General features: G+C 42.1%; 1 protein-coding gene across 1 annotated transcript in view; it reads right to left on the reverse strand.

Moving 5' to 3' along the window:
• Positions 1-26,214, reverse strand: part of LOC137636703 (uncharacterized) — a 43,540-nt gene that overhangs the window by 4,628 nt on the left and 12,698 nt on the right. The window contains exon 2 of the mRNA XM_068369082.1: positions 19,961-20,249. Coding sequence (XP_068225183.1) covers positions 19,961-20,249 — 289 coding nt within the window. The remainder of the gene's footprint in view (positions 1-19,960; positions 20,250-26,214) is intronic.

The following is a 26,214-nucleotide window of genomic DNA, read 5'->3' on the forward strand; positions in this document are numbered from 1 at the left end:
AGAGAATGTGACCAACCTGACCTCTCTATGACAAAAATTAAGGCTGTTAGAGCAATTTAAAGAAAATATGCTGCGAAATGTGCTGGGGAAAAAATAACCCCTTGGGGGTTAAGGGTTGGAAATTTCCAAAGAGCCTGGGGGTAAAAGGGTTAAAAAACATTTCAAGAGACAGATTAAAAAGGATATTGGAATTAGGGTAATGTAGTGGTAGAACCCTCACCCACTACTGCACTCGCTGCAACGAATGGACCCAGTGTGTAGCAGTCCTCGTAAAGAGTCTGGACATCTTTTAAGTAAAATGACGCGAACACTGACTTGCTTCTCCAAAAAGTCGCGTCCATAATACTTTGCAGAGATTTATTTTGCTTGAAGGCCACGGAGGTTGCTATAGCTCTAACTTCGTGCGTCTTAACCTTAAGCAAACATCGGTCTTTCTCATTCAAGTGAGAATGAGCTTCTCGTATTAAAAAACTGATAAAATATGACAAAGCATTCTTTGACATAGGCAATGATGGTTTCTTAACTGAGCACCATAATGCCTCAGATTTACCTCGTAATGACTTAGTACGAGCTAAATAGAACTTAAGAGCTCTAACAGGACATAATACTCTTTCCAGTTCGTTGCCTACGATCTCTGATAAGCAAGGAATATCAAAAGATTTAGGCCAAGGACGAGAAGGCAGTTCATTTTTTGGCCAGGAAACCAAGTTGAAGTGAACAAGTGGCTTTTTCTGTAGAAAAAACCGATGTTCTTACTGAAGGCATGAAGTTCACTGACCCTTTTAGCCGAAGCCAAGCACACTAGGAAAAGTGTCTTGAGGGTGAGATCCTTCAGGGAGGCTGAATGTAATGGCTCAAACCTGTCTGACATGAGGAACCTTATGACCACGTCTAAGTTCCATCCAGGAGTTGCCAAACGACGTTCCTTAGAGGTCTCGAAAGACTTAAGGAGATCTTGGAGATCTTTATTGTTGGAAAGATCTAAGCCTCTATGTCGAAAGACCGAAGCCAACATGCTCCTGTAGCCCTTAATCGTGGGAGCTGAAAGGGAGCGAACCTTTCTCAGATGTAAAAGAAAATCTGCGATTTGGGCTACAGAGGTACTGGACGAGGACACAGATGCTGACTTGCACCAGTCTCAAAAGACTTCCCACTTCGACTGGTATACTCTAATGGTAGAAGCTCTCCTCGCTCTTGCAATCGCACTGGCTGCCTCCTTCGAAAAGCCTCGAGCTCTTGAGAGTCTTTCGATAGTCTGAAGGCAGTCAGACGAAGAGCGGGGAGGTTTTGGTGTACATTCTTTACGTGGGGCTGACGTAACAGATCTACCCTTAGAGGAAGACTTCTTGGAAAGTCTACCAGCCATTGAAGTACCTCGGTGAACCACTCTCTCGCGGGCCAGAGGGTAGCAACCAACGTCAACCTTGTCCCTTCGTGAGAGGCGAACTTCTGCAGTACCTTGTTGACTATCTTGAATGGTGGGAATGCATATAAGTCCAGAAGAGACCAATCCAGTAGAAACGCGTCTATGTGGATTGCTTCTGTATCTAGGACTGGAGAGCAATAGATTGGTAACCTTTTGGTCAACGAGGAGGCAAAGAGGTCTATGGTGGGTTGACCCCAAGTAGCCCAAAGACTCTTGCCCACGTCCTTGTGGAGGGTCCATTCCGTGGGTATCACCTGACCCCTCCGATTGAGACAGTCTGCCAAGACGTTCAAGTCCCCCTGGATGAATCTCGTCAACAGGGAGATGCCTCGATCTCTTGACCATAAGAGAAGGTCCCTTGCGATCTCGAGCAGCGTGAAGGAGTGTGTGCCTCCTTGCTTGGAGATGTACGCCAAAGTTGTGGTGTTGTCTGAGTTGCCCTCTACCACTTAGTTTCGAAGAAGCTTTCGAATATCATCAAGGCCAAGTGGACTGCTAATAGGTCCTTGCCGTTGATGTGCATGCTCTTCTGACTTGAGGTCCACAGACCCGAGCATTCCCGACCGTCCAGGGTCGCACCCCAACCCAAATCCGACGCGTCTGAGAACAACACGTGGTTTGGGTTCTTGACTGCTAGGGATAGTCCCTCTCTCAGACTGATATTGCTGTCCCACCATTTCAGGCATGCCTTTACTGGTTCGGAGACTGGGAATGATACCGTCTCTAACGTCTTGTCCTAGTTCCAGTGAGAGGCTAGATGGAACCGGAGAGGCAGAAGGTGTAGTCTCCCTAGTGAGACAAACTGCTCCAGGGATGAGATAGTCCCTAGGAGACTGTTCCAACTCCTGACTGAACAAACGTTTTCTTTTTAGCATTAGTTGGACTTCGAGCAGGGCTTGTTCTATTCGGTGGCAGACGGAAAAGCCCAAAAAAAACTGGACTGCAAATCTCCATCCCCAAATATAGAATAATCTGGGATGGGATCAGTTGGGACTTTTAGGTTGACCAAAAGTCCCAACTCCCTGGCCAGACTCAACGTCCAATGTAGATCCTGCAGACAGCGAAGACTGGACGATGCTCTGAGAAGCCAGTCGTCCAAGTACAGGGAGGCTCGGATCCCCGATAGATGGAGGGATTTTGCCACATTCCTCATGAGCCTCGTAAACACGAGAGGAGCAGGACTGAGGCCAAAGCACAGGGCTCGAAACTGGTACCCCACATTCCTGTAAACAAACCTCAGAAACGGTTGGGAATCCGGTTGTATAGGAATGTGGAAGTATGCCTCCTGAAGGTCGAGAGAGACCATCCAGTCGCCTTCCATAAATGCTGTCAAGACAGCCTGGTAGACTTCATCGTGAAGTTTGTCTTGACAATGAACACATTGAGCGCACTTGCCTCTTACGTACTCCTGCAGTGAACATGGCTGCCAGATCATTGGAGCCATCCCTGAGGGACTTGTTCCTGCAGAGAACGTGGCTGTCAGATCATTGGAGCCATCCCTGAAAGCCTTGTTTATGCATGACATAATTGTACAGCAAAACTTCAAACGCTCGAAAATAGCTCTGAAGTCGACCATAAAATCTTGGAGCGTCTCATGGCCAGGCGCCAGGGAGAGTCTATGAGGTTTGAGAAGTCTATCTGGGCAGAGGCCGGAACTCCCAAGCCGAGAACTTCTCTCGTGTCATATCAAACTCTCGCTCTATAAGCCAGCTTAAAAGTAGGGAAAGCAAAGGCTGTCTCCCCCAAACTCCTCCTGGTGATAAACCAGTCGCCTAGCAAACGTAAAGCTCTCTTAGAAGAGTGAGAGAGCACTAGCTTATAAAACAACGGCTTCGAAGTAGCTAGGCCTAGTGTAAACTCTGACGTTTAGGCGAACGAGGAGCAGCAGTTACAAAAAGATCCGGACAAAGATCCTTAAAAATCAGCATGATTTATTTAAAGTCCATAGAGGTCTAAGCAGCTTTAGGCTCCTCTCCGTCTGACAGAGTCCTCAAGGGAATATCAGTAGGAGGGGGAACAGCAACTTCCTCATCAGAAGGAACCTTGTCCGACAATAGCCGAGTCTCAAGCAAGGGAGAGACCTACCGTGGTGGCAATGCTTTACAAGCAGAGTCCACACGCACTGGTGCATTAGTAGCGGACCAGGACGCAACGTCATGTAACTGCTTAACAGTCTGTGAACTGTCAACAACAACAGGTGCGGGAGGACGCTCGGCGTCCACTCGAGACTGTTTTGACTGCCTAGTCTGAGCAGTCAAAACAACTCTAGACTGCGGTAGTTGACGCTCAGCGTCAAAACAAGTCAACTCCGCTGGTTGGCGAACGTCCTGAACGTCAACAGGAGCATTAGGAAGTGGCCTAACGTCCAAATGCGGCTGAAAATCAACACGTGACCGCATCGAGTGAGGCTCTACATATCGTGACTGACGTGACTTAGCTACGCCAACGTCAACAGGACGCACAAAGGTTCGTTTGGGCGGCTGAAGGCCAGGATCTCGATGAGATAAACGGCTAGGATCAACGTGAACCTTATCGGCAGAAAAGTCTTCCATAAGAGAGGCAAGCTTATTCTGCATGTCTTACCGTACAACCCATTTAGGATCAACGGGAATGGTTGCGGTAAGAGACGAGGGTAACGTCTGTGACTGCAAAACCTTGCCTACAAAAAGACTCTCGGAGCCTGTGTTACGCTTTTGTTTAGGCGGCAAGCAGTCTTCTGATGATTGCATAGGGTCAGAGCTGTCCTAATAGTTAAAACCAGGACGCTGGACCTGTCCTGAAAGGACTGACTTTCGCTTAAAGGGCCTCGAAACCTTGTTCCACGGTTTCTTATGCGAAAAGCCTTCGGATGACGAGGAGAAAATCGTCTCTCTCGCCTTATGGTAGGGGTGATCTTGGTGAGATACGCCTGATACCATAGAGGGAACGTCTGTTCGCTGATCAAGGCCTCTCGAACCCATAAGTCGTACGACATTACTTCTCCCCTGGGCTTGGGAGCTTGCAAGAGGTCTCGGACTAGGCGAACGACAGGCACGAACAGACGAACCCTCGGTCGCAACACTGATAACACTTTGCGCAATATCACTTTATCACTACGATTTTCTGTTTTGCACTTATTTCACTGAAATCGAATTTTTTAACAATTCACATTAGGTATGAATAAAACTGATTTCTACCTGAAGCACGCAATTCTACCCTCATCAAAAGGTTATAATTGCGAAATCAGTCATATAATGTAAGCACATTAATACAAGCAAAAAACAGTAAACATATTTTAAGATAAAAAAATCAGTGGCTGGGAAAGAGACTAAACACTAGTTCATTCAAAACTACGTTTTCAATCTCTCACCGTACAGTGCCTTGGGACGAGAATAAAAACTAAAAACGTTTTATCCTTTCTCCCCGTACAGAGACTAGGGACGAGAGAAACTCGAGAACAACGTTACTCGCTTGGGACGAGAATAAAGATCGGAACGTTCTCTCTCCTCTCTCTCTCTCCGTCTCTATCTCTCTCTCTCTCTCTCTCTTGATTTCGCACCGAAGAGAAGAGCCCACTTACGTTTCGTCAATAAACAGGTTATTTGACCAAAGGAAAAAACTGAAAGGTTTTTCAATTAAAAAGTTCCTTTAAAATAGAATTTAAAACATTTAAGCTTTGAAAGAAGAATGAACAAAACGTCAGAATCGATTTACTCTTTCTGTAAAGTGAAACTGTGATACTCTCTCTCTCTATCGTAACGATAGAGCGCAAACTGCGTAGCATAAATAAACTAAACGTTAGTTCATCTTTGAAACAGTACGAAGACTATTCAAAGAAAATCTTTCATAAAATATCTACTAAAAAACATTCATTTAATAAGTTTTAAATCATTAGCTCTGTAAAAGTTATTTACGATTGAAAGGGCTCAACGTTGTTTAACTTCGGTTTCCAAGTTAGGACCGCCTACTCTCAGGAAAGGTCGCATATAAACAAGTCATTAAAATTTATGTTGATGTTTATTATAAATGGAAAGCTAATCGAAGAGGCCTAATAAAGGCGGTTGAGATATAAAATATATAGAGGAAAATCTATAATTAATTTATAACGTGATAAGATAATTGCTAAAAGCCTAAAACACACTTCCGTTCTAAGGGAAGGGTCGGCCATTTAAAAGTCAAAGAAAGTCCAAAAAACAATCCAAAGTCATCAAAAATTAAATCTATCCAAAAACGAGTTCAAGATTTAAGTTGAAGATAAAACACCTGCACTGCGAAAGCTCAAACCAAAATGAAGTACTTCACCAAATATGTTAAGAAAACTCCAGGTTCTACAGCGAGTAATGATACGTCTTGTCGTCAAGGTCGACAGAGAAGAATTGAAGGGTTTGTTTACATGCAAGAGTGGTATCTGGCCGATAGTTGGCGCTGGTGGGCACACCCGCAACCTTCATAGCGATCGCTCGCGAGTTTTTTGAGTGTGTTTTCTGTCGAGCCGCTGAGTAGCAGCTATTATATATTCACCGGCTAAGTTAAATATTTAAAACCTCAGTGTTACACCCAGAGGGGATGGCTAAATAGCATATCAAATACAATATAGTAAGTTCCTAAAGGTATGCTACAAACATCTGCATGTTATAGTACATAATAAACGCCACCGTATGTACTGCCTGGGTGGTCCAACTATCTCAAACAACACTACCGCTACACTAAACGTCCAGTCACAAAATGTTTTCAGCAGCCAACTCCGGCAGCTACAATCATTGTTAGTCACACACAAAAAGAGATATATCACTATGAGCCCTTTTTCAGGATAAAGCCCTATCTGGTTTGTGATGCAAATTTCTAAATGTTAACATCAAGACAGAGCCTTTCTGTTTAATGTATATATTATCCAGAGAAAGTATTAAGCTTATGACAGAAAAAACTTCAAGCTTAAAGGAGAACCCAGCAACACTGTGGTTCATTATCTGCATGAACAGTCAGCCGGGTTTGGACGTTGACAACACTTAAAAGTTTGGCTGCCACTGAAAACTTTTCTATGTCACTTTATGTTCACTTGTTTCTGGGGACAAGTATGTGAAACACAATCCATGGAAACTCCGTGTCAATATATATAAAAAAAAAACAATTACAGTAATCCCTCACCTATCGTGGTTAATGGGGACCAGAACCAACCGCGATAGGTGAAAAACCGCGAAGTAGGTTCCCTCCTTATTTTTGGAATACGTACATTTTTTGTGTACATGTACATGTATATATAATAACAATATGTGTATATTAACCCTATAAATGCATATGTTATCATTAGAACATTGAAGAAACATGTAAATAAATATTGATATTACAGTATAAATTATACACTGTATATAAAATAAAGTACTGTCCTGTATAAATACTGTAATATACAGTATTTAATACATTACATATACTGTAAGCACATTTACATTTATACATAGAGTGTAAGTGTACCAGTACATACATATGTAGATATAAATAGTGTACGTGTATATACTGTAGATATGATTTTAGACCTCTTTTATTCTTATAGCAAGATACGTAACTCACCTCTAACAATGACGATGATCTTGATAAATAATGATGATCTTGATAAATGACAATGAAACACTTGTGCAGTATGATGGAGGTGAAGAAGATGAAGATGATTTACTGCACAGGTTAATGAGAGCTTTACTGCTCCTCAGGTGATGCCTCATCGTCAGTTGATAGGGGCATGGATCATCAACGACAGCTTCCAATAGAGCAGGAGGCAGCGTAGTGGCTCCGTGGGAAGCCGGAAAGGCAGCAGGAGGAGTATCAGATGCTTCTACAGAAGGTTTTCGGCGCACTAGGAAGTTGTTGACGTTTTTTCATACGAGCAAAGATGCTCTTGTACAACGCCATTACACTGTCAATACAGTTACTAAATTCGATGGCCCGTGCCATGTTGCAGAGCTCTTGCAGGTTGTCCAAGGTAAGGCCACGTTCTTCAGCTTCGTCATCGTCGCCGACATCAGCTGCCTCCTCGCTCGCTGATCTTGTCATTTCAACAAGGTCCTTGTCGGTTAGGGGCTCTAAGTGGTACTCGATCAGTGAGTTGACGTCATCCGTCGTCATGTCAGAGAAACCTTCGTTGGCTACTAACCGTGCCAGTCTCACAACCTTATCTACGGCGGAGTGGTGAACTTCGTCTGGCGTAAAGCCCTCATAGTCATGAACAACGTCTGGCCACAATTTTCTCCAACTTGCATTCAATGTTTGCTGTTTCATCTCATTAAGAGCTTTCTGAATGTTGGCCAGGCACGTTGCAATGTTGTATTCCTGCCAATATCTCTTGGGGCTGAAGTCATCGTCATCTTCATCGATGGAGGAGATGAGGCCCTCCATCGTGGACCTTGTGTAGAGGGCCTTGAAAGCCCGAATGACCCCCTGATCCATTGGTTGTATGAGGGAAGTGGTGTTGGGGGGCAGGAACTCCACTTGGACCCTGTCATAATGCAGATTCGTTGCATGTCCGCCTGCACAGTCCATCAAGAGGAGGACTTTAAAGGGCAGCCCATTCTCCGTGAGCTACAGCTTCACCTGTGGGATAAAGCAGTTCACGATCCAGTCGAGTGTGAGGGCTTTAGTTATCCATGCCTTTTTATTACTCATCCAGTGGATGGGCAGCAAGGCTTTGTTTTTGTTTTTCAAAGCCCGAGGATTCATGGACTTGTAAATTAAGCCAGGCTTGAGCATGATGCCCGCGGCATTCCCGCACATGAGGAGAGTGACGCGATCTTTGTGGGCCTTGAACCCTGGCTTCTTTACTGCGTCCTTGTAAAGGAATGTCCGGGACGGCATCCTCTTCCAGATGACGCCAGTCTCATCTATATTGAACACCTGCTCCGGGAGATAGCCACCTTCTTTAATTAATTTCGGGAACTCGTCCTCGACGTAACAAAGAGCTGCCTCTTGATCTGCCGAGGCGGCTTCCCCATACAAAGGAACGCTGCGAAGGCCAAACCTCCTCTTGAATTTCTCGAACCAGCCCTTGCTGGCAACAAAACCACGTTTTTCTCTTGGGGCAGGATCATCATCTTCGTCGTTATCTTCACCTTCGTCGTCTTCATTAGATTTTCCTTCAGGAACTAGGCTATCATACAGGGTTTTGGCTTTCGTTCGAATCATGTTGGTATCGAGACTAACCTTCTTTTCCCGACAATCCGATATCCACATTGATAATGCATTCTCCATTTGCACAATCGTCTTATTACGAGGAGTTACAACGCGCTTAGTATCCTTGGAGAACGTTATTGAGGTAGTTTTACGTATTTTCATTTCATCTTTTTTTATGTGGCGAACCATTGATTCATTCACTCCTAAATGCAGGCAACAGACGCATAGCTACTGCCTGCTAAGCTTAAGCATGTCCAATAGTTTTACTTTCTCGTTCACCATCATCATTTTTCTCCTCTTCTTGGGTTCACTAGAGGATGTAGAGGATAGAGGATGTTTAGGAGCCATTTTTAAGGGCGTCACAACCACTATTTTATACTAAAAAGCACAAGAAAACAGCTAAAAGTTCCACGTGGCAAGACTAAGCAACACAAGCGAAGCGAGAGAGAACAATGAATACGGTCTCCCTTCGCGGGGCGCACGGCAGGGAGAGATGCTGGGTAAAGCGTCTCGGCGGCTTGGCCAATCAGCTTGGGAGATTCTGGAGCCGAGATGGCCAGCGAATCAGAGAGGTGGATTTTGAGTTGCGCGCCATCTCCGTGTTGATACCTGATGTTCTACTGTACTCTCTACCTTCTGCTAGCGCCCGCGTAACTCTCGCACAATTTTTTTTCTAATTATTGATGAATATTTTTGAAAATCCGCGATGCACTGAGACCGCGAAACTTGAGCCGCGAAATGGCGAGGGATTACTGTACATCACAATGTAGTAGGGCATGCTTGAATCACTCATCAGTGTACGGGAAGAAGTTAGAACAACAAAACAAGTTTTGAGTAACTTTTCTTTTGACAACTTCATCTTGCCTATACTGTAATCACTGCTGGGTGCAGGGCACTGTCACTGTAATAAAGATAATTCTTTTAGAAAAGGACTGGAGAATCAATAAACAATAAATACAATTTATGCAGTATGATAATAAAATGAAAAAAATCTAGGAATAATTTGTACTTTTCTTAACTATTTCTCCCCACCGCGACTCCAGCCCGCACAGACAAACGCACCCAGAACTTGATTTGGCAAGCTCAAAAACTGTCCCATAGAATATCAACTTGTAGTTAGTAACATTGTCAATAGTTATCCCGATGCCATTGCAACTGGAGTCGAGCCACACGGGAGGATTGATTGATTACCCTTTAGCATTGAAACGGGAGAATCGGAGCCAATCAAGTCAAGGCCTTATAAGGTAACCATACAATTCCAGGGAGAGATATAAAAGGGAATTAGTAAATTAAGGGAACAAGGGATTATCGAGCAGGGCTAATCATCTTGTGCTTCTCCAATTGTAGCAGTTAGGAAAAAGAATGGCTCGGTAAGATTGTGTGTTGATTATAGGAAGTTGAAAGCAGTCACTAAAGACAAAGCATTTCCACTGCCCTCAACCAAAGAATTACTTGTAAAGGTACGGGATAGTAAATATTTTACAACTGTCAATCTAAAATCTGGATACGATCAAATACCCATTCAGGAAGACAGTAAATGCAAAATGGCATTTATAGCCAATGATCAACTTGTCATTTTAATTTTCTTCCATTTGGGGTTAAAAATGCTCCCAGTCATTTTTCTAGGGCAATGATGGCAGTATTGTCTCCCTTAATTGGCTATAATGTTCTTGTTTATCTAGACGATATCATAATTACAGGGAAAACGGCTGAAGAACATAATATCAATATTTGTAAAGTTTTAAAAGCATTGCTCTGTAATGGTATGAAAATGAATTTAACAGAGTATAAATAAGGGATTTTGACGAAGGAAAAATCTATTTCTGGACGAGAGACCCGTGTCGCCCAGTGAAATGCTCCTATAGCACCATTTCTAAGGTATATAACTGCTATATATTACCAGAGAAAAAATTGCATGGGAATGCCAGGTTGAACCCAGCTCGCTCACCTGTATAAGGTGTCGATATAATACTGGGGCGCGATAAATCACAACCAGAGGCCTCGCACCATTTAGATGTCTCCTGTCAAAATCCCCGAACAGCGAGGCGCCGTTCAACCTCGTACTACCACTAACCAACCCACGCCAGTGACGTCACTCCTTATAGCACCCCAGATTGGGGCCCAATTAGGGAGGGACGGGCGGGTTCACTGGGCGACACGGGTCTCTCGCCCGGAAATAGATTTTTCCTTCGTCAAAATCCCTTTTCTGGGCTCCGACCCGTGTCGCCCAGAGAAATCGTACCAGAGAATGGGGACCCAATAAGGCTAACTACCTGGAGGGAATAACACAAAATTAATATAGCTGATGAATTTTAATATAAAAAAAGAGGGACATGGAAACCCGTAAACAGATCAACACGTAAATGACAGAGACAATTAGACATGATACATAAACAAAATGAAACTCGAAGGGAAAGTCAACAAGTATGAATAATGTTAATACAGCTTGGTAAGCAAAATGCAGTAAAGCATACAATCATAGATATAAATAATTAACATAACAAAGGGACATCAGCTCGGGGATTCCCAAAAACAAGTGAGATCAAAATAATTCGAGAAATCGATCAATTGAATAATAAATAATACATCATGGTAAATAAAACAGGTAGGAACAACAGGTAAGCCAGGCAAGGGAAAGAGGACAGAGCAAGACGTTGTGATTAGGACTCGGTACCCTCGGGAGGAACCACATTCCCCGCAGCTACTGTGGCAAATCTAAGAGCTTCTAAAGGTTTTAGGTAGTGGCGTTTGAAAACTTTAGGGGACTTCCAACCCGTATATTTTGAGAGCTCATCAAATTTCATATGGTGGAAAAAATTAATTGAGGTAGCCACAGCTCGAATATCATGGACATGTGGGAATGATTCAGGATTAGCTTGTTTAATAAAGTAAAGAATTTGTTGCCTGAATCCCTTAAGGGTAATAGTTCCTCCGTGCTCTCTAATAAATAAGGGCCCTGTGGTTGTAGTGGAAGTTCTACTTAAGTAGGATTTCAGGGTGGTAACTGGGCACAGGGATGGATCCCTAGGAAGTGGAACAATCTTCCAGGAGGACCACCTGTTCTGGGGATCCTCATTTTTAGCCAGGAACACTTTGTTAGGGGAGAGAAGGACCTCACCGGAAGGGAGAAACTCTATGTGACCTGGGTTTCTAGATAAAGCTGACAATTCCGAGATTCTGGAGCCAGAGGCGAGGCTCAAAAGGAAAATGACTTTCTTAATAATGCCATATAGTTACAGGATTCATTTGGAGTTTCAGAGGCCAGCTTAGGAACATCGTTTAAAAACCAGGAAACTGCGCTAGGGCGAGTGGAAGGTTTTAGCCTGGCACAAGCTTTCGGAATGGATGAGAAATATGAATTCGTTAAATCAATGCCAAAACCAATATGGAAGATCTTTTTCAAGGCTGACTTAATTGTAGTAATGGTACTGGCTGCCAGGCCTGATTCGAAGAGAGTCCGGAAGAATGTCACAGTTAGGTTCATTGTCATTTTCTCAACCTGGGAATCTCTCAAGAACTTAGCTAATTTCTTGACAGCTGAGTCATATTGTCGGAGAGTAGATTCCCTTTTGTCGGATTCCAGGAAAATAGTATTCGAAGGATCGATGCTCGCACCTCATTGGGCTGCGAACTTCATGAAGTCCATAAAGTTAGGGCATTCAGAATCCTTGAGGAAGCGAACACATTGCGAGTTTGTACTGTCTGTGTGAGCACCGGATTGGGAATCCGCCGGGGGCTGAGACCTAGCTCTAGCAACAAGGGGAACCAATTGCTCTTGGGCCAGTTGGGGGCTACGAGAGCCACTCGAGCTTTGAAGGATCTGAGTTTGTGCAGAACTTTCAGCAGGAGATTCACCGGAGGAAACAGATAAATCGTCTTCCAGGTATTCTAATCTAGAATCATAGAGTCCGTGGCATAAGCCTGAGGGTCCAGATTGGGGGCTACGTAACAATCTAGTTTGCGATTGAATTCCGTCGCAAACAGATCCACCTGGAGACCCGGGACTTGAGATAGTATCCACTGGAAGGATCGATGGTCTAGTGACCATTCCGACTCTAGCGGAGTCGTCCAGGAAAGGGAGTCTGCTACCACATTACGGACTCCTGCTAGATGGACTGCTGACAGGTGCCACTTGTGCATTGCCGCCATGGAGAAAATCTGCAACATGACGTGGTTTATTTGGGCTGATCTGGAGCCTCCTCTGTTGAGGCAGTGAACTATAACTGCACTGTCGAGAACCAGTCTGATATGGAGATTCCTGGCTGGATTGAGACGTTTTAAAGTGAGGAAGACTGCCATGGCCTCGAGGACGTTGATGTGCAAGTGTCGGAAGACTGATGATCATAACCCTTGGACTTTCTTGTGTTCGGAGTAACCTCCCCACCCTGTTAAGGAGGCGTCTGTGTGGACGACGAGTCCCGGGACCGGATGTTGTAAGGGTACCGACTGGGAGAGAATCTTGACCTTCGTCCAAGGCTGTAGACTTTTCTTCAGGAGTGGGGGAAGGCGGGCACGTCTGTCGTGGTGTTTTGCGGTTGCTCTGGATCTCCACACTCTGTTTATGTCCTTGAGTTTGGACCGTAAGACGATGTCTGTCACGGAGGCGAACTGCAAGGAACCTAGGATCCTCTCTTGGTTCCTTCTGGAGGTCAACTTCTCCCTGAGAAATTGCCTCGTCTTCCTCGCAATCTCCTTCCTTTTGGCTTTGGGGAGGCACAGCGTATGGGAGCATAGGTCCCATTGTAGACCCAGCCATTGAAACTTGGTCTCCGGGACCAGGCGGGATTTTCCGAAGTTGACTTGGAATCCCAGTTGACGAAGGAAGGTGAGGACTTTGTTCGTTGCTACGCGGCAATTCTGGGCATTGTCTGACCAGATTAGCCAATCGTCTAGATAGGCCACTACCTGTATTCCCTGAGTGCGAAGCTCTTGAATGACTGTCTCTGCTAGTTTGGTGAAGATTCTGGGTGCCACGTTGAGCCCGAACGGCATCACTTTGAATGCGTAGGCTTGTTTGCCTAGCTTGAAGCCCAGAAAAGGACGAAAATGCCTTGCTATTGGAACGTGATAGTAGGCATCGGTAAGATCGATGGAGGTGGTGACGGCCCTACGGGGAAGTAAGGTCCGCACCTGCGAGACGGTAAGCATACGGAATTTGTCGCAACGAATGAAGGAATTTAAACGAGACAGGTCCAGGATTACCCTTCGTTTGTCTGAGCCTTTCTTTGGCACGCTGAACAAGCGCCCTTGAAATCTTAAGCGATGTATGCTTTGGATCGCATTCTTTTGTAGCAGATCTGTCGTGAAGGAACATAGTTCTTCTGTTGGCAATTGGTAAAAGCTGTTCGGTGGAGGAGGTCCCTGTATCCAGCTCCACCCTAGTCCTTTGGAGATAATGCTGGAAGCCCAATCGCTGAACTTCCAACGGTCTCGAAAAAGGTACAGTCTCCCTCCTACCTGCGTTGTCTCATTGGGTGGAGGATGATTTGCCTCCTCTGCTTCCACGGGAAGACTTTCCCCGGTGGTAACCCATTCCGCTACCTCGGGCGCGAAAGGCACCCCTGGCACCTCTGTGACGCTGGTAGCCACGGAAGGAGGTCTGAGCCTCATAAATGGGGTTAAAGGCGGGGGAGAAGGACGTGGAGGCGATTTGAGACTGAGAGAACAGCGACACATGTCGTCATCGCACAGCGGACAGTCTGTAAGATAAAAGATACATGAGTATCTTAAAGGAAAGCAATTAGGGGCCGAAGGTCCCAGTGCTTAAATATCATAAAAGTTACTATCATGGTATAAAAGTTGAATATATATAGTTATAATTATCCCAACTAAAATATAAAGGGAATCCAAGTAATAATGAATAACGTTGGCTCCGGGGCTCAACTAAAAAACTCGACCGAATGGTAATGAATAAAAGCTACTCCCGGGGATCCCGTAATGGAAGTCTTTAAACATATATATATATCTATATGAGGTCCGTGAGGTGCGTGACAGAGGGGGGGGGATCTTAAAAGGGTCCGTGACATGCGGGACCAAGCGGGAGAAGCCCGTACACAACTTAATATTAAATAACATAACAAGGTACCACGGAACGAGTCGAAACTCCCCGCCGATCGTCGGCCAAACGAGCGACGGAAAGAAACGACTACGACTGGGTAGAGTAGTGGGGAAACGTAATGTACGTTAATGAATAATAATAGAATGCCTCACAGAACAACGGGAAACTGCCCGTGCAAAGCGGATGCCCCCGGGAGGAGTACAAAGGTGCTTTTAAGATATCGGCGGGAGGAGTACAAAGGTGCTTATAAGATATCGGCGGGAGGAGGCTAGGAGTAGGTTGGCTCCGAGACGATATCAGGTATACCAACCTGCCAGACCCACGATTGATATGATCACGTGGAAAGATTAAAACACTATAAAAAACATAACACATGGTAAATAAGAGAGGAAGGCATGCTGGATGATAATAATAATAATAAAATTAGCTATAAATCAATCGTAAAACAAACGAGGGCGCGAACAAGAGACAGGAAAGAACAAGCCTGATGGCGCTAGGAGTAGGCAGGGCTACCATAGAACACAGGGTCAGTGAAGTGCTAACAAAATGAAAACTAAATTGTAATAACTGACTCATGAAAGCCCCTCGAACTAATGCAATCATACGAATTACGTTAAAATAGTAAGCGAGTCCGTGGCGTGCGAACGTAAATAAGCTAAGATATGATATGTGGAAAAGAACGCCGATGGCGATCAGGCATGCCAACCTCCAATATACGCACATGAATATGAAATAACTGTTATCATAAAACAGGACAATATAAAATTGATACGGTGTGTGAACCGTGGAGATCCATAAAGTTCACAACGAGAAACAATCAGTATGGAGGACTAATTGAAAATCGTTAGAACGAACGAGAGAGAGAGAGGAAGGAGCCTGTCCCGAGGGAGACCCAGCAAGGTCGTGAATAAAAAACTGAATAATATAAACAAAAATGGACAAGGCCCCCTCCAAAATCTAAAAACTCATAGCTCTGGTACTTAACTTAGAAGTAGTGACAGTGGAGTCGGACATCTTGAGGTAAATCCAGAGAAAAACCAGCGAAATTTACACACAACACAAAGTATTGTTAACAAACTGCGTGCTATATTAGGAGTGACGTCACTGGCGTGGGTTGGTTAGTAGTAGTACGAGGTTGAACGGCGCCTCGCTGTTCGGGGATTTTGACAGGAGACATCTAAATGGTGCGAGGCCTCTGGTTGTGATTTATCGCGCCCCAGTATTATATCGACACCTTATACAGGTGAGCGAGCTGGGTTCAACCTGGCATTCCCATGCAATTTTTTCTCTGGTAATATATAGCAGTTATATACCTTAGAAATGGTGCTATAGGAGCATTTCACTGGGCGACACGGGTCGGAGCCCAGAAAATTCTTTAAACCGGTTGAATTTTTAGGTCATATCCAACCCTGCCCCTGTAAAGTAGAAGCAATTAGAGATTTCCCGAGGGCGCATATCCCTAAGGAAGTGGCCGGGTTCCTTGACCTCGCTTAGTATTACTGTAAATTCAAACGAAGTTTTGGCAAGATAGTAAGACCATTAGATGCTTTAAAAAAACAAAAAGTATTAAATTGGGGAGTGGAAGAAGAAAGGGCCTTTAACAAATTCAAAGCTACCTTAATTAGCGATGAGTTACTCGCATATCCTAGATTTGATAGCCCACTTTTTGTGACAAAATACGAGTAGCATAGCTAATTGGTGGCATAATTTCTCAATGAGATGATGAGGGTAGAGAGCAACCTGTTTGTTTCTCTTCCAGGGCATTAAAAGAGGCAGAAAAGAATTATAGTACTTGTACATTCGATCGAGAGACATTGACTATTCTTTGGGTCCTAGAGAGGTTATATATGGTGACTGAGTTTCAAAGTGATTGTCGGCTCTTATGTGATTTATTTTACAAGGGAGACTTGACATCTCGACAAGCGAGGTGGATTGAATTGCTAGAGTTCGACATAAAAGGGTTTGACCACATTGAGGGTAAGGCTAACAAAGTAACTGATGTCCTCTCTAGAGGTGTGCAGTAGTAGGAGTAACTACTAGGGTATAAAACTAGGAATTAAGTTCAAACCCAAAATGTTGAGGTACCCTATCAAAATAGAAAACGGGATATGAATTCACGCAAGGAGCAATCAGAAAATGAGATCCACAAGAGAGAGAGAGAGAGAGAGAGAGAGAGAGAGAGAGAGAGTGGACATGTTAGTGAGAGAGAAAGAGGGAAATAGTAAACGTGAATGTGTGTGGATGACAGGAACAGGTTTGGAGGTGTCCAGAATGAGTGCCCTGATGATGCAGGTGTTATTGCCCTAGGAGGTTGGGTCATAAAGGAAGTCCGAGAGGGACAGAAAAAAAAGAGAAATGAATGGAAAGAGTACAAGCAGTGATTAAAGGGGAGTCAGGTAGTTACACATCGTTTCCGAATGTGTCTTGTGAGAATCTTTTTATAAAGAATATCTTATATTGTGCTCACGAGAAGAAGGGAGGGGAAATTTGTGCATTAGTAGTTCTTCCTCCTTCTTCAATTAATCGAGCCATCTACATTGTACATTCAAGTCTGGATGTAGGGCATTTGGGGATTGATAGGATATTAAGGAAAGCATGTGAATCCTTTATTTTGGTTAGGAATGAAAAAATCTATAGAAAGGTATATAAAATGTTGTTATGCTTGTAACTGTTTCAAAGCGCAGTGTGGCCTGTGATTGCTATTAAATCTTATAAGGTTCAAATGGATGTGGTAGAACCATTTCCTACTGGTTTAACACAACATAAGTACATACAGTACTGTATGTATATTTGTGGATACATTTACACATTACACTCATACTTATGCAATGTAGGATAAATCAGCAAATTCATTAGCCCAGGTGCTATGCTCTTTCATTACTAGGTTTGGTTGCCCAAAAATTTTGATAAGTGATAATGGACTCGAGTTTATAGATTAAGTGGTGAAATCGGTTACAGACTTCATGAAAATTGTACAATTTTCAGTGACCACATGTAAGCCTTCAGCTAATGACTTAGTGGAATCTCTAGTGGAATTTCATAATAGGGAAGTGGTGGAAATTTTACGCTACTTAGTGGCTTGTGACCCCCGTCATTGGCACGTCATGCTTCCTACGGCTGAGCTAACTTTGAAAATTGCATGTAATTCCTTCACTCAGGGACACACCTTTCCCTTTAGTGTATGGACAGGATCCTGTGTTACCATTTACGGTCCTGATATATTCGCAACAGTTGCCAAATTATTCAACTGAGCAATACAGAGTCTATTTGCTAAATCTCTTAAGGAGAGTAATGAGCACCACTGAAAGGTTTTTGAGAAGAGCTAATGAAAAACACAACTCAAAGTATGAGGATCAGTTCAAAACTGCACTGGTAAAGGTATTTGTGAGCGGCTGTGTGTATTTGAAATGATTACAACCTAGGAAACACAAACTAGAGCCAGCGTATTTGGGTCCAACCTGAGTAAAGATGGTTAAATCTAACATAATAGTGATACAAAACATTATTAGTTGAGCAATGTCTGAACATCCTCAGGCACATATACATGTGGTTCTGGAAGAGGTTTTTTTTCAAAAGTGTCAAACAGAGTGTACCCCCTTACCCTGCATATGTGACATTAACCAAGTTAATGAGTAGGAATTTTATGTTGTTGTTTGAACAGAACTCATTTCTTCTTTTGACGTGTTCTAGATAAACTTGAAGATAACAATGTATTCTTATGTTTGTGTTTAATGTAGTGAAGTAAAGTGTTGTGGTAATTTTGCTGTGTCTAGAAATATGTATGATATAGTACTGAGTGTATCTGATAAGAGAGAGAGAGAGAGAGAGAGAGAGAGAGAGAGAGAGAGAGAGAGAGAGAGAGAGAGAGAGAGAGAGAGAGAGAGAGAGGTCAGGTGTGATCCATCAGGTGGATGCTGCATTAATGATATATTTATATGATTCCCGGTTGAGGGGACCGGGAAGTTCCCGAAGGGCAAATGGCTACGGGATTAAAGTTCATCCTCCAGGCGAGGCAGAGTTAGAGAATGTGTAGATGTGAATACCTTGTACTTAATTAGAGTTATAATATGGGAAAGGCAGGGAAGCTGAATAATTTTCACGGAAATTGGCTAGTAGATGTGAATACCTTGTACTTAATTAGAGTTATAATATGGGAAAGGCAGGGAAGCTGAATAATTTTCACGGAAATTGGCTAGTGACCACTGATCAATAGTAACAAGTGGAAGTGTAGTACATGTATTCATTTTGAAAATGGTGATACTGTGATGGGGGTTTGTGTTGCAAAATTTTGCTTTAAACCCAAATAAGTAAAATTGAGGGATGAAGGAATGCCTATTCCTACCCCTATCCTACCTGTTCATGCCTTTATTGCCCGCAACCAGAGGGAGGCTATTGTTGAAGTTGTGTAATATTGATATTATTATTTTTTATCTTTGGGTATTCTTATTATGATTACAAAGGTCACAAGAAGAAATGAGTGGAATTATTTTCCATTTATTGTGTACATTTCTATATACAATATTTCCTTTTTTATTTTTTGTGTAATATGTTTATTTTTTGGGGTGATTTCCACGTATATATCATTTTCAGTTTATTACATGGCACGCCCTATTCCAGATCGGAGTGTCCTCTATATACCATATAGACTAAAGAGGGCAAGTGTGCACCTCCTCCGGAGTGAGGAGCATGGGGAGGAGTAGTGTCCCAAGCCTTGCATAGCTAATGGCCTTTTTAAGAGTACAGTACTATGACTGTTATAAATTTTTGTGCAAAATCATTGAACTCTTATAAGTGACATGTTTTAAGTCTTATAAGTGACATGTCTTAAGTTGTATGGTAACAGTATATTTCCATCTCAGTGGAAGTTTCCACAAATCTAATAGTTTCAGCAACATTGCATTTCTTGCTCAGATGGAATGACAGTACCACTCGAACCCTCACAAGAACAATTGGGTACTTGCCTGTTAGTATCTCATTGTGCAAAGTGTATTCACAAACCTTCATGTAATGAAGTGAAAAAACGTATGATCTGATGTCTCATTATCCGTTGACATGTGACATATATTACAGTAACTGACTAGGTAAAGGGGGAGACCTATAACTGGTATTCCAACTAATTTTCTTTAGCTATTGCTAATAAGTCTGGTTACAATATGTGATATTCCATTAATAGTTTAGTTAAAGAAAAAATTGCTATTACATGGTTTTACAGACAAGAGTTACCTAATTTCCTTTAACCTACATGTAGGCAAACTGACAAGAAAAGTTTATCATTGAGTTAAATCACTACAATGAAAACAAAAGGGCTGAGCCTATTGATTGAGATATACATGTGTACTTACCTGTTACCTGTGAAGCATGTCCATAAACATCGCAGACATGGCTGGTAGAAATGCTGAATATTTTATCATTACTTAGATGTCCAGTTATTTTCCAAAGGGCAATTTTGTTATCATCACCCCCACTTGCTATGAGGAAATGGTCAGGATGGAAGCCACCACTTTTGGAAGTAATTGCAATGCTGTTGATGCCTGACTGATGAGCCTTGATGCTAGCTATTTTACTAACTCTGGGAACCGGCTGACTGTCACCATAGTCATCAGAATTGTTAGCTATGTGATCAAGAATAAGCTGCAATAAAGATACAGTATTATTAAACCACAGAACTATTTTTGAGCAATCAAAAATACTCTTAATATCATTCAATGAGGTTGGCTATGTATACTATACTTAACTTTTAAGAAAATTCTCATGATTTTTTATCATAAGCTATACTTTCTTACATATTTTTAAATCATAAGCTACTAAATAAGAGGTGTAAACTTTAAACCTAAAATGAAAAAAAATACTAGCCACATCAGCTTCACGACCTTTTGTCCGACAAAACAGCATGACCCTGTAGGTAAGTTTATGAGGGGGTCCTGATGCTAAATATCAATTTAATGTAAGCTGAGAAAACTTATCACTGCCACTTAATGAGGAGAAGGAACAGCACCTGATGTAATTTGAAGGGAAGTATGAAAATAATAGATTCTACAATAAAAGAAAATTTTATTTATTAAGAGGATTAATAGCTTTAAATCATAAAGCTAAGTCACATATTTCCAAGAGGGTGGAAATAAGAAGTGACAATAGTCAATTTACTGATTCAACCCAAGATATACTTCAAAATCTTAAATTCCATTAATTACACCGTATAGTACATACCACCTAAACTTGAGATTCCCCTGTAGAGTAGTGCCTTCAAGTGATGCACTGAAGGTATTAATAAAAGATCTCTGTAGCATTCTTTTGACTCCTAGATACACTCACTTTTTAGCCTTCTGCAATACCTAAGTCCCTGCCTCCTTGATTCTATCTTGCTGTCCAACCTCTCAACATTTACTTCATACTACAACTGCAGGTTCCTCCTATCGCATAGTTGCTGAATGACCTTCTAGGTCCAAATGTTGGGACATAAGGTCCAAAATTCATAAATTCACTCCAATCAACTCCACTTCAAGAATAAAGCACCCCCTAAAATGAGTTTAAAATAACTGTGTAGGTCTTTTGAATGTCAAAATTGCACAAGATAGTCTATCGCTCCCTTAGAAGAGTGTTCTAGCCATATTACAAAATAAAAAAATGATAAGGAGTACAGGTACATAGATAAAAATAACCCAAAAATCATTGTAAACTTAAGTAGTGCAGCAAAGGCATTACTTATGGTTCTTTGTATAAACTGTCAATGGTCAGTAAAAATTTTAATGAAGATGAAAGGAATGTTTTAAATGTAATCCTATAAATATAAGAAATGTAACTAATAACCTTTTATAATGGACTCTGAGAACTCCTTAAAATCCAAAAATTACATGATCTAAAGAAAAATTACGACAGCTTCCAGTGCAACAATCGCTGAGTATGATTAAATGTACCTGTAGAATTTTTAAAAATTAAAATCAGAAATCTATTTAACAACAAAGACCCTTAAGTTGGAGAATATGAGATATCCTGTAAGGTAAACATAAATTCTTTTCAAGTTATTGAATGACAGGTAATGCCTTGGGTATTACTATCAGCAATGGCTATAAATAAAAAAACCATAGTCTATTAAGTAAAAAAAAAAAAACAGATATAAAAATATTGAAGACTGGTTCCCAGGATTTGTTGTGTAGTCCATCATAGTCTGAACTACTGTAATGGGAACTGATAATTAGCAAAGCAGTTGGTAATGCCAGGTTGTTGAGGGGGAAGTCCCACCTACCTACCTGTCATACAATAGCCAGCTACATCCTTAGGCCTAGGACTGAGAGTGGTGATTGAGGTGATAAATTTAATTTGCAAACTCAGTTTTGTATAGCTAGAGAAATATAAATTACTGTAAAAGTTATGTGATCCTACAAGTATACAAACTTTTTATCCTAGGGAGACACTCTCAATGGTGGGAGTAGAATCAAGCTGAAAGGCTCTTTTCTTTTCTGGTCCTGCAAAGAAGTGATAAAGGTAACTCCAAAAACCCTCTAACAGCCAATCATAGGAACATAGAATCCCCTACTAGGACACAGAAAACCTAAACCCGTACAACAGTGGGAAAGGTAAATCTAACAACCTCCTGACAGTAAATCACAGGATTTAAAGGTCAGTACTAGGACACTGAAAATGTATCTCCCTAACAGGGAGATAACATATGTAGTGTTAAGCTAGGAGCATTAGGAGCAATGCTTGGTAAGACTACTCCTCCTTGCCAGGAAGATATTCTTGTAGTAGGTTGGCCAAGGCACCAGCAATCCGTTGAGATACTACCACTACGGTTATTGGGTCATTTGACTGCCCAGGCAGTACTATATTGGATCTCTCTCTCATTACTGTTCATTTTTCCTTTGCCTACACATACACCGAATAGTGTGACTTATTCTTTCCACATTCTCCTCTGTCCTCATACACCTGACAACACTGAGGTTACCAAACAATTCTTCTTCACACAAGCAGTTGACTACTGCACTAATTGTTCAGTGGCTACTTTCCCTTTGGTAAGGGTAGAAGACTCATAAGCTATGGTAAGCAGCTCTTTTAGGAGAAGGACACTAAAAATTAACCCATTGTTCTCTAGTCTTGGGAAGTGCCATAGCCTCTGTACCATGGTCTTCCACTGTCTTGGGGTAGAGTTCTCTTGCTTCAAGGTACACTTAGAAACACTATTTTATCTGTCTTCTCTTCCTCTTGTTTTCTTTGAAATGGTGTGTAAGGCAAGCTTAATAAAAAGGGCTGTAGATGCCTGGTGGTTTATCAAGAGGTTGTCTTTGCCTTATCTGTTTCTCTGTCTTCCTAACAAGGATTAATTTTCAATACCACCCTTTCTGTCATCCCTTCAGATGAAGTGGTTATCCAGGAGGGTATTTATCCTTGCATGGTGTCAGCTCCGCCATGTTGACCAATTTTATCCGACTTTTTATCTCTACTCTATGGGTTGTATTAATCACTTTATATATATTTCTCTACATATAGTTTTTTGTTAGCATTACTCTTAAGTTACTTTTTAAGTATGATGTTTTTTTACTTCTTTTAATTCTTATTCTGTCTGGAGACATTAAGCAAAATCTGGGACCAGTATGTCATAGACTTTGCCAGAATCATTTACTGTATTGCAATATTCATGGTCTGCTTGCCAATATTCAAGCCCTGACAACTGCGTCTAGACAGAATGATATTCTTTGATCTACAGAAACTTTGGGTTCTGAAATGAGGCACTCATCTGAAATCCTTATTACTGGATTCAAGAAGCCAATAATTTTGAAACAGGATCCCATTCCTAGGGCAAGCAAAATGGCAGTGTATATTAGGACTGATTACCCTACTTCATTAAAGTTCTGTTATGAATGTGGATGCCATGGGATTCATTTAATAAAAGTTTGCGGATGGAATAACAACTATTTGTGTTCAATCTACAGAAATCCAGACATGGATGATTCTAGCTTCGATTGTCTTCTTACCATTATAGCTAAGATACAAGATGATAATAGAGAGGCTTCTTTTGTTTTTGCTGGTGATTTTAGTGCTCACCATAGGGAGTGGTTAAATTGTTTTTTCCTACTGATTGCCATGGTTTAAAAGCTTTGGACTTATTCTGAATCAGGTTGTGAGCAAATCAGAAGTAAAGCTACTCCCAGGTATGGTAACTGCTTAGACCTAGTATACACTGACTCCCCTGCATTATGATAAGTAAGGTGGGTTCTCCAATTGGGACATCTGATCATGCCTTAATTTCATTAGGAGTGAAGACTAAGCAGCCTGTCCCTGATGTATCATTTACATGTAAGATTTATATAAAATCACAAGCAGACTGGAATGGCATTTTGAGTGTTTTTATTTTTAACTTGAATTGGTCACAATTGTATAATAGTGTTGAGCCTGGTCAACATAATTGATAGGTGTATTCCTTCCCATGTGCTAAAGTACCAAGTGGAAGACAAAACCTGGTTTAATGATGATTGTAGACATGCTTATTTGTAGAAGCAGGAGTCCTGTCATCTTTGGAAGGGTAACAGATTATCAGATTTGACTTGAAATAACTATACTCAGCCAAGAGCTTTAACTCACAGAGTATATGCTTCAATTGAAAAGGAATACAATTGAACGTTAAAAGAAACTCTTTCTAGTACAACCCAGTAACATAAGTGGTGGGCTACTCTTAAATCTGCACTCTTTGGTGTAGACGTAACAGTATCTCCTTTACTTAAACTAGATATCTCTGTCACTTACTGTCCAAAGGAAAAGGGAACCCTCTTGGCTGATGTCTTTGACAGTAAGCATACTAATGAGAAACTTGATCATTTTCATTCCTGTTTTCCTGAGGCTAAACTTGCTAGTTTAGCTTTTCGGTCTCATGAAATTAAAGCTCTCTTGATGGGCATTGATGCTCATAGAGATGTAGACTGAAATGGTATTTCCTTTGTTTTTTATCAAGACTACAAACTTCTCACCTCCCACGTTATTTGTTATTTTCAGCAAATTAGCAAGAAGAGGTTCTTTTAGCACTTGTTGAAGAATTGGCAATGTTACTCCATTATGAGTGCTTGTGGTAGTTCAAGTCCAGCTGATTACCACCCAATTTCCATAACTCCCACATTATCTAAAGTTATTGAATGTCTTGGCAAAATGTCTAAATAGGTTTGCTGAAGGTAATAATCTGTTGCTTAGTTTGCAATTTGGCTTTTGTAAGGGCCTTGGAGTATGTGATGCCCTTCTTACAATCTCCAATCCTGTACAGAAACTCATGATCGTGGTCAGGAAGTTTGTATGATTGGCCTAGATTTTAGTGCCGTCTTTTTTAATATCATCATTGTACAGTGATACCTCTGGATACGAAAGTTTCTGCTTACGAAAAATTCAGGATGCGAAAAGTGATTCCAAGATTTTTATGCCCCAGGATACGGATAAAATTTCAGGATACGAAAACCTTACGAGATCCCAACTCTTCGCCGAGAGTAATTTTAAAAAGCGCGCGCCGCCTGACTTTGAACTTGGGTAGACTCACTTACAGCCTCCCGCTCACCCATTGGTTATCTCCCTACTCAGACGCTAGCTGACGCCATAAGATCCTGCTTTCCTATTGGTCGGCAACTATCCCAGCTTGCCTACGCACGGGCGTTCATCTCTCTCTCTCTCTTTTCGTTCCAACCGCGGTATCGTTAACAGACATTGTGTGCTTTCGCTTGTTTGACTTAGTGTTAATATACAGTACATTCGTACGCCACGTGTTATCGTTAATAAACATTCGTTACTGTGCACTGTACTGTATTAGTGTTTACTATACATAGACTGTATATAACGTTACGTAGTGTATTATATTACGTATTACTGTAGCCATGGGTCCCAAGAATGTTGCCGAAGGAAAGAAGAAGAAGACGATGCTCTTGATGGAGACGAAACTTGAAATCATTAAAAAGTACGAGTCTGGCATGCGTTTAAGTGCGATCGCCAAGGAGTATGGCCGGAATCCGTCTACGATAGGCACCATCCTGAAACAGAAGGCGGCCATCAAAGCAGCAACACCTTCTAAGGGCGTCACTATTTTCTCCAACAAGAGAACGCACGTGCATGACGAGATGGAGAGGCTGCTTCTTGTGTGGATCAAGGACAAAGAGATCTCAGGAGACACCATCACTGAGACTACAATTTGCCAGAAGGCCTCCGCCATTTTCGGTGATCTCGTGCGTGCTCAGGCCGAAGAAGGAGCAGGAGAAGGAACATCCCAGCAGGAACCCCCAGAGTTCAAGGCTTCTCGTGGGTGGTTCGAGAAGTTCAAGAAAAGGACTGGCATCCATTCAGTGGTACGGCATGGGGAGGCAGCCAGCTCGGACACGAAGGCCGCCGAAGCCTTTGTTAAAACGTTCGACGAGTTGACTCTGCAGGAAGGCTACAGTTCGCAGCAAGTTTTCAATTGCGACGAAACTGGGCTTTTCTAGAAGAAAATGCCTCATCGGACGTTCATCACGGCGGAGGAGAAGAGGCTACCCGGACATAAGCCTATGAAGGACAGGCTTACCCTTGCTTTTTGTGCAAACGCCAGTGGGGACTGCAAGATAAAGCCCCTGCTGGTGTACCATTCAGAAAATCC

The sequence above is a fragment of the Palaemon carinicauda genome, unplaced genomic scaffold (assembly GCF_036898095.1).
Source record: "Palaemon carinicauda isolate YSFRI2023 unplaced genomic scaffold, ASM3689809v2 scaffold360, whole genome shotgun sequence".
Lineage (NCBI taxonomy): Eukaryota > Metazoa > Arthropoda > Malacostraca > Decapoda > Palaemonidae > Palaemon > Palaemon carinicauda.